Source organism: Podarcis erhardii, assembly GCF_964252035.2.
Source record: "Podarcis erhardii genome assembly, chromosome: 5".
NCBI lineage: Eukaryota > Metazoa > Chordata > Lepidosauria > Squamata > Lacertidae > Podarcis > Podarcis erhardii.
This window is the reverse complement of record NC_138509.1, coordinates 39,402,864-39,411,943: the sequence shown is the minus strand read 5'-3', so window position 1 is coordinate 39,411,943 and position 9,080 is coordinate 39,402,864. Positions and strand designations below refer to the sequence as shown.

The 9,080-nt window shown below is 42.6% G+C and overlaps 1 protein-coding gene across 1 annotated transcript in view; it reads left to right on the top strand.

Moving 5' to 3' along the window:
- Positions 1 to 5,604: 5,604 nt before the first annotated feature.
- ADGRA1 (adhesion G protein-coupled receptor A1) overlaps positions 5,605 to 9,080 on the top strand; it is a 314,546-nt gene continuing 311,070 nt past the window's right edge. Inside the window, exon 1 of the mRNA XM_081863153.1 lies at positions 5,605 to 5,993. Coding sequence (XP_081719279.1) covers positions 5,770 to 5,993 — 224 coding nt within the window. The 5' untranslated portion in view covers positions 5,605 to 5,769. The remainder of the gene's footprint in view (positions 5,994 to 9,080) is intronic.

Below are 9,080 nucleotides of genomic sequence, written 5' to 3'. Positions count from 1 at the left end.
TGTCCAACTATCTCGTCCTCATGGTTCAATGTTACTAGTGAGCAAAGTTACCCAATCAGGATTTGAATCTTGGTCCTAACTTTTGGGGTTAAGTTTCTATTTAGCTGTCCATTAATACTGACAAACAGTATCTCCCGTTCATCTCTCAGATCCCCTTGTAAATCCATAGCATGGAACTTCTTTTCTTCCTCCACTTTGCGAGTTTCCCTTAAAAAGAAAAGAAAAAGCCTGTAATTGTTTTGTTTTCCAGTGCTGTTGGCTTTCCTTTAGAATATATTCTCTTCCTTCACCCTTTAAAAAAGTGTTTTAATATTTTATGTGACTTTGTTATTGATGTAAGAACTGCAAGTATTTTATTGTTTATACAGTATCTTGTGTATCAGTTGGCGACAATGTGTGTGTCACTATATAAACAAAGTTGTCGTTATTTCTCCTCCACTGTTATTGTTTCTGCTGAGCATGGAATGCTGGGCCAGATTCTTGCTCCTGATATAGGCAGGCAGTGTGGTGCTGGACACCAGGCCCTCATTCTTCTGGGCCTCGTACCAGTATCAATCACATAGGACACTGCAAGCACTGACACACTCTGGATCTTCTATGCCGCCTCTGGAATCAGGCCTTTTTAAAAAGAAAAGATGGGAGACTAGATGGTGAGGATAGAACAAGTGGTGCAATCCTACTTTCCTTTTTTAAAAAAATACTTTTTATTAATTTGTAACATAAATATACAATTTTGATCCAAATTTTCACAAATTCCATACTTTTGGACTTCCTTCAACTTCTCTGACAATCATCCATATTTAACTCTTGCTTACACATTTCTTCTGTTCTCTATTGCCATAAGTCCTCCCTCCAATCATCCATTTCCATTTAACAATATACCTCATTTTTTACAGTGCTTCTTTAAACCCCACTAGTGTTGTTTGTACTTCACATGTACTTTTCAGATATTCCACAAATTTCCCCCAGTCCTCGATGAACTTTTGGTCTCGAAGATATCTAACTTTCCCTGTTAACTTGTCCAGTTCTGCATAGTCTGTTAATTTCATCCTCCATTCCTCTTTCATCAGTATTTCCTCTTGTTTCCACTTCTGGGCCAGTAGAATTCTTGCTGCTGTAACAGCGTATTGAAAAAGTTTATAATCCTTCCTTCTTATTTCCTTTTTTAATTTTTTTTTTTAAATCTAATTTTTTTTTCTTATTTCCTTTCCTGTAATGCCTAAAAGTAGGGCCTCTGGTTTCTTAACAAATGTATACTTCAACATTTTTTTCATCTCATTATATATCATCTCCCAGAAGCTCTTCACTTTCTTACACTCCCACCACATATGATAAAAAGTTCCTTCTTTTTCTTTACATTTCCAACATTTATTACAGGTTTTATACATTTTTGCTAATTTTACCGGTGTAATACCATCTATAAAACATTTTCATGATATTTTCTTTTAACGCCGTACATGCAGTAAATCTTAAGTTTTCCTTCCATAATTTTTCCCAATCATCAAATTGTATATTATATCCAAAATCTCTGGCCCATTGTATCATTACTGTTTTAACTTCTTCATCTTTCGTATACCATTCTAACAATATCTTATACATTTTTGACAGAATTTTACAATCATTGTTTATTATATCTGTTTGAAACTTTGAATCTTTTTCCATATACCCACTTTCTTTGATATCTTTTTTAAACATTTCATTAACCTAAAAATAGTGCAACCAATCATAAACATGATCCTTAACTTGTTCATATGGTTTTATCTTCCATTTACCTCCTTCTTTAATTATTAAGACTCCATAAGTAATCCAATTACTTCTCATATTTACTTTCTTCACAGACATAATCTCTAACGGAGATAACCAATGCGGAACTCTTGGTTCTAATAGGTTTTTCTACCTATCCCATACTTCTATTAATGGACCTCGGAATATGCGGCTCCCAAACCCTTTGTGTATTTTCTTCTTCTCACACCATAAATACGCGTGCCATCCAAATCTATTATCAAAACCTTCAAGGTCTAGTAATTCCTTACTTTCTAATTTTATCCATTCTTTCAACCAACAGAAACAGGCTGCTTCATAGTACAATTTCAAATCTGGCAGGGCGAAGCCTCCTTTTTCCTTCACATCTGTTAATAACTTAAATTTAATTCTCGGCTTCTTGCCCTGCCAGATATACCTAGATATCACTCTTTGCCACTCTGTAAAGATTGATACCCCTTTATTATGGGGATAGTTTGGAACAAGAATAACATCTTAGGAAGGACGCTCATCTTTATAGAAGAAATTCTACCCCAAAAGGATAGTTTCAGTCTGCCCCATACTTCCAGGTCTTTCCTTATTTCGTTCCACACCGGAATATAATTGTTTTGAAATAAGTCAAAGTTTTTGGGAGTTAGCCAGATTGCCAAATATTTTACCTTTTTCACCACATCTATCTCTGTTTTTTGTTGCAATAATTCAATCATACTTTGGTCCATATTTTTCGCTATTATTTTGGTTTTCTTTTTATTTAGTCTAAACCCTGCTACCATTCCAAATTGCTCCATCTCCTTCAATACTTCTATTACACCTTCTGTTGGTTCTTCAATTGTTATTACCAGATCATCTGCAAAGGCCTTCACTTTATATTCATTCTGGCCAACTGTCACCCCTTTTATTAAATTATTTTGTCTAATCGCCCTCAAAAGGACCTCCAGGACCGTTATAAATAACAATGGTGAAATCCTACTTTCCCATCCATGTGATTTTTTTTTAAAAAATGTTTTTTAAATTAGGTTTTTAACAATTTTATACATATAAAACATAACCTTTTCAAACATTCAAATACAAGGTTCTTTTGAACCTTTCAGACCTCCTTCCCTCCCTCCATGGATTCCATATTTAAATTTAAATTTGCTGCATCTTTTACCATTAACTATTAATTAACCATTATTATCATAAATAATTCCACATTACAAGTGTCCTTACATCCCTGCCAAATATTTTAACTGTTTACAGTGTCTTTTAAGTAAATTACAAATTTACTCCAATCTTTAGTAAATACTTGATCTTCTTAGTTTTGGATCTTCCCCATCAGTTTCGCCATCTCCACATACTCCATCAGTTTCATCTGCCATTCTTCTTTTTTTTGGTACTTCTCCTTCCTTCCATCTCTGGGATAGGAGCATTCTTGCTGCCGTTGTTGCGTACACAAAAATTCTTATATCTTCTCTTGGTAACTCTTCACCTGTTATACCTAACAAAAAAGGCTTCTGCTTTTTTTTAACAAATGTGTTTTTAAATATTTTCTTTAGCTCGTTATATATCATTTCCCCCATCCCTGTGATTGTTAATTGTATGAAGATGGGAATGTTGATAGAATAGGGCTATTAATAACAGAACCCAGAATCATCTGGGCCCTGAGAATCAAGTGACAACAGGGAGCCCATCTCATGCTGCTACTTGAGATGATCTGTTAGATGTCTAGGCACCTTGGAACCCTTACAGGGAGCAGCTGAAGCTGAGTGGGTAGATAGCAAGTACTTTTCATATCCCAGGTGTTGTTGGTAATACACTAAAATGTTGTTTGGAGGATTGTTCCTTTTTGAAGGATCATACTACATAACTCAACTGTTCCCCTTATATCCTGTTAGCACACAAAACATAGTGTTATGAGGGTGGTTTTTTTTGTAGGGAGGAGGCCATAGGTTAAGACCCTTCTAATGCCTGGGTCCCCCTTCCACTTGCTGGAATTGCCAGGCCTGTCTGGTAATAGCCCACTAAGGATAGATAATTAAGGGAACAAAAGGAGTGGCTCTGTGCCAGAAAACAAATGGGTGGGCTTCCTTTCCTCAACTGCCTGTTAGTTGGCATGACCAAAGGCCGGAGAACTGAGTGATGTGAGCTAGAACCTGGATGCTAAAGCTGTATCTATGGAAAGGCAGAGAGCCATGGCTGATTTCTGCTGGAATCTGTGACTACGGAAGAAACAAGAACCTTTTGGGGTATTGATCCTGTGAACCCCTTAATCATACACTCAGGGGTTACATATATGTGCAAATAAACCATATAGCCTTAAGACACCACAGTCTCCGCAGTTTCCTCAAGCATTATTAAGCCTCTCACACCACTCGGAAGACTCCGGTGGCATGCAAATAATATACAAGATTCCAATTTATTCACTGCAAGGGGTGGTTCTGCTCCCTAAAGTCGTGTGACCCAAACTTCCCCATTCTACCTTCATCATGGGAATGGCTGGACGGTGGACCAGGTGGCACCCATTCACTGCTCAGTGTGGCAACATTAAGAAGCCTTAGGGCCCAAACCTACATACGTCTCAGTGGGAGCAAGCCCCACTCAATGCAACGGGACTTCTGAGTTGCCAGGGCCAGATTTAGGTTTGATGAGGCCCTAAGCTACTGAAGGTAATGGGGCCCTTTATATGTCCAGCTGTCCTTTGCCAACAACAAATTTTTGCTGTTTTTTGTGTTTAATATATGCTATATGGTAGCATATAGCTACATATTAGGTATCTAAAGTTATTTGCACATGGCCCCATGCAACCAGTCCATGCAAAATGTAGACACCCTATACAGTGGTACCTCAGGTTAAGTACTTAATTCGTTCCAGAGGTCCATTCTTAACCTGAAACTGTTCTTAACCTGAAGCACCACTTTAGCTAATGGAGTGTCCTGCTGCTGCCACACCGCCGGAGCCCGATTTCTGTTCTCATCCTGAAGCAAAGTTCTTAACCTGAAGCACTATTTCTGGGTTAGCGGAGTCTGTAACCTGAAGCGTATGTAACCTGAAGCGTATGTAACTGGAGGTACCACTGTATATAGAAATGAGCAAATCAGTGATATTTTAGGGAGCAGGCTAGCAAGTGGGCCCATTACTTACATCGTAGGAGCCTACACAACACAAAACACTGTTGCTGCATGTAGGTTTTATTTTATTTATTTTTTATCTTATATTTTGGAAATGTACATCCAGTATTTTTTTCCTTCAATTTTTGGGGGCCCCCTAAGCTATAGCTTGTTTAGCTTAGATGTAAATCCGGCACTGTGAGTCGCCATCCCTCGTGCTCGCCCTGATCCAGAAACAAGAGTCCCTTCCCACAGGTGTGCCTGCCTGCCTGCCTGCCTCTCGACAGGCTCACCTGTGACTCTTTCCCGCGGCAACTCGGGACTTCGCCTTCTCGGACAGACCCCTCTCTCCCCCGAGCAGGCGGGAAAAGGGCGCGAAGAAGGCGGCCGACCGCTCCCGAGGGCGCTGGCCGCGGCCCTTTCCTCTCCGCCGCCTCGCCTCGCCTCGCCTCGCCGGGGCGGGTGGCGCGCCCTGAGGCCATTGCTGCCCCCTCCTGGCGGGATGTCCCCGGCCGGGGCGGAGGAGGAGGAGGCGCGGCCACCCTTTTCCCTCCACCTCAGCGACACTTTGGCGTGCGGGAGAGAGGGAGGCATTATTCCGGCGAGGAGCCGAGAGGCGGGCGGCGGGGCGAAGAGGGAGAGAGCCAAGTTGGTGGCGGCGGCGGCGGCGGCGCTGGGGTCCGCCCCGGGGCGCTGCCCGGCCGAGGGGGCGCCTCCCCGCCTATGCCCCACTGCGAGAGGGCGGAGGAGGCGTGGTGGTGGGCAGCGAGCCCCCTGTGCCGGCGGCGCGCCGAGCATGCCATGAGCGCCTCAGCAGCAGCCACAGCAGCTGCCGCCGCCTCCTCCTCCTCCTCCTTTCCCTCCGCAGCCACCCGAGCGCCGGAGAGCAGCCGAGGCGCCGCCGCCGCCCGCCCCCCTCGCCATGCAAGGGCTGTGCTGCTGCCTCTGCCTGGTGGCGGCCGCCGTGGCGGGGCTGTCGGCGGCCAACCGCAACTGCCCGGACCTGGTCGTGGACAGCTGCCTGTGCACCGCCGAGCGCTCCAAGGGACCCGGCCGACAGACCGTCCGCATCAAAGTTGTCTGCAGCGGAGGCGAGTTGGTGGAAACTTTGCAGCCTGCCTTGCTGCCCAACCGCACCGTGTCCCTGTGAGTAAAGGCGCGAGCGCGAGCTCGGAGGGCTCCGAAGGGTCGGGTCTCTAACCTGCCCGGAGTTCTAATCTGGGGTGCGGGGCGCGCGCGCGAGGGAAACTCTGCACATGCTCAGAGACAAGCCTGTTTTCCTTGTACAGGTTGTCAGATGGAGCTTCAGGATGCTCCCTGTGCTGCCGCTTCAGTGGAGCGTTCTTGCGGTTACCTTGTGCGTAGGGAAGGGGCGCATTTGAGGACCCCCTCCCTCCCTTCCATGTCTGCGCTAGGTACCGTGGATTTCCAAAGGGACGCCCGTTGGCCTTCGGCACGATGGAGGCGTGCTGCGCTTTCAGGCATGCAGGAGTGGCGAGGGGTGGCGGGGTGGTTGAAAGGAAATCCAGCTGTCAAAGGGGGCTGCCTCGGGCGGAGCGGGCTGCAGGGACGGGGACTGGAGCAAGCGACGCAAGGGCTCCCTTAGAACGAAGGAGGTGGACCTGCTGTCGTACACACACTTCTCTGCAGAATGGACATACTTAATGGAAATTATGTGTTTGTAAAATTGGGGGAGGGTGGCAACCGGGAGGCACACCTGAAAGATCTGGGATTTGGTCTTTCCCAATTCCAATTCCCTCGAAATTCCAATGTAAGGATCTTAGTTTTCTCAGGGTCACAGGAAAACTTGATGCTTCCTTCTCAGTGGATAAATGACAATTTCACCTAGCAAAGAGATGCCAAGCTAATAGTTTGCATAGTGTGCCCTTAAGTCACCTGTGTCTTCTGCCTCCTTGCAATAGAAGTTTGACAGGAAGAAACTCCAGGTATGTTGTGGTGTGGAGGAAGAGAGGAATGAGTAGCAGCCTGGTGCATCTTTCATAAATGCAAATTATTATGGAGGGCTCAGGTCAGATGGTGATTTCTGAACTTTTGGCTCGTCTGCATTTCTAAAGGCTTGTCTACTAGGAGTTCATATTTGCTTCCCTTTCTGGAAACTCTTGGTCGCTTTTTGCTTGCTTTTGGGGGAGCGCTATGTACTGCGAAGTAAATTGCACACTGCCTTGCCCAGTGGTTTTGCAAATAATACTTCCACAATGCATATTATATCAACTGAGGCATCTTTAAATCTGACAGCGGATAATTTCAGACCCTAAAGATAACAGACAAAAATGCCCTGCATAATAAGGGCTGTTTACTGAAATTGATGGCCTTCCCTTAACTGGATTTGAGAAATGAGATATACTGTCCATATTTTTAGATGCCCACTTTAACTGTTTGGAGCTTGCCAGAAGCTCCCCCCTCCCGCTCTTTTTGACCCAGCATGTACTCTTCTAGCTATTTGTGCCTGTTGCATAAACTAAAAATGAACATAAGCCTACATTCATAAGTGTATTTACTTGGAAGTTTCTCACTGAAACCACTGGGACTTGACATCTAAGAAAATATGGACTGGGGCTGTAAATTAACAGGCTGATCCACTTCACAGCTAAGCTGAAGTACTTAGGTTTAAATCTCACTGTAGTCTTATTGACATAAAGCCTATACTTAAAGTTTGACCCAAAGCCCAATTAAGACTAAAATGTTAGACTTTAAGATAATGTACCCCAACTTAAGTAGGGTTTAGGGGTGCATACAGTGCTGTTGCATATCTATGTAACTCTGTCAAGTTTAGTGGAAGTTACTTCCAGGTAAATGTGTTTAGGACTGCAGCAAAAAGAGTTTGTTTTGTAAAAGAAATCTCAACTGGTTTGTTGAATGAATTGTAAAAATGGGCTAATGTAATTTACTACTAATAGGCCCAAGTATTCCAAACTGTCTAACTTTGCTCCCTAAATCATACCTTCATGCAACTCATCCTGTACTACCAAATCTATTTGTTGACAATTCATGCTGTGAACATTTCCAGCCCTTGCTGGACTTTTCTCTTAAATTCAGCACTTTTTAGAGAGGGAACTGGAAAAGATAATAATTTGCAACATCTGTGGGGCTTGTGCTTGGACATGTACAGCTGTACTCTGTGTTCTGGTACACAACTTTTTGTGAAAGCTGTTGAATATTACGCTGTTCTTACTATTCATCTGGGAATCTCTTCCTCATTAAGGTACAGATGTGCCAACTGCATTTGGAACTGTCTGCAACCCTTCTGAAATATTATACAGAACACCATAAAACCATATGATTTAGCATTATCGTTGTGTTTTTATTATCTTAACAATACAACATTCCAACATGCTTGTGTAGTGTGAAACACACTCTCAGTATATTGGGCTGCGGTCTTATGCACACCTAGCTAGGAGTAAATCTCACGGAACACGACAAGTCTTACTTCTGAGTATATATGCATACAGTTGTGCTACATGTGAACTTTCTCCACCAGTTAACAAGTTTCTGAAAACAAAATGCCACATGTAAAGAAAAGACTCTCCTGAAAACATGGAAGCATCGGGTCAGATTTCTTGCATCCCAGTTCTGAACAGTGTTTATTTGGAAGTGACAGCCATTCGTTTCAATTTAACTTATTTCCATATAAACATGCTTAGGAATACAGTGTCTGGCATATATTTATCTAGTAAACTTGTATATGTTTTTTGTTTCCAGCTATTGAATGCAACACATTTTACAAATTTGATACTATTCCCTATAGGACTGTTATATTAGAAAACAAGTGGGCTGGTTGATGGGGGGGGGGGACAGTTGAACTCCTACGATGAAAGGGAAACAAATATATAGTAACTGTCCACTTGCTGACACTTTATCTGATCTTCTGTACTATAAAAACACCATTTTTTTTTCAAAAATTCATTGCATCATGGAAATGACAAATGCATTTATTGTATTTCACATTTAGAAATCCCTTTAGATCTTTTAAATCAGTTTACTTTACATTTTGTGAACATTTTTAATGTACACATAACTTTTGGAAGTATTAATTAAAAACTAATATTGGGCTATGAAATGGAAGTTTAAACAATAATCTGAGTAAATGAAAGGAAGGAAATGCCTGTTTCAGTAGCTGAACATGTGGCTGACAGTTTGATTGAAAGTGTCAAATACTTTCTGCAGAGAAAGTGTTTATGGTGAATTAAATTACACTTGTGTGACATTTGGCCA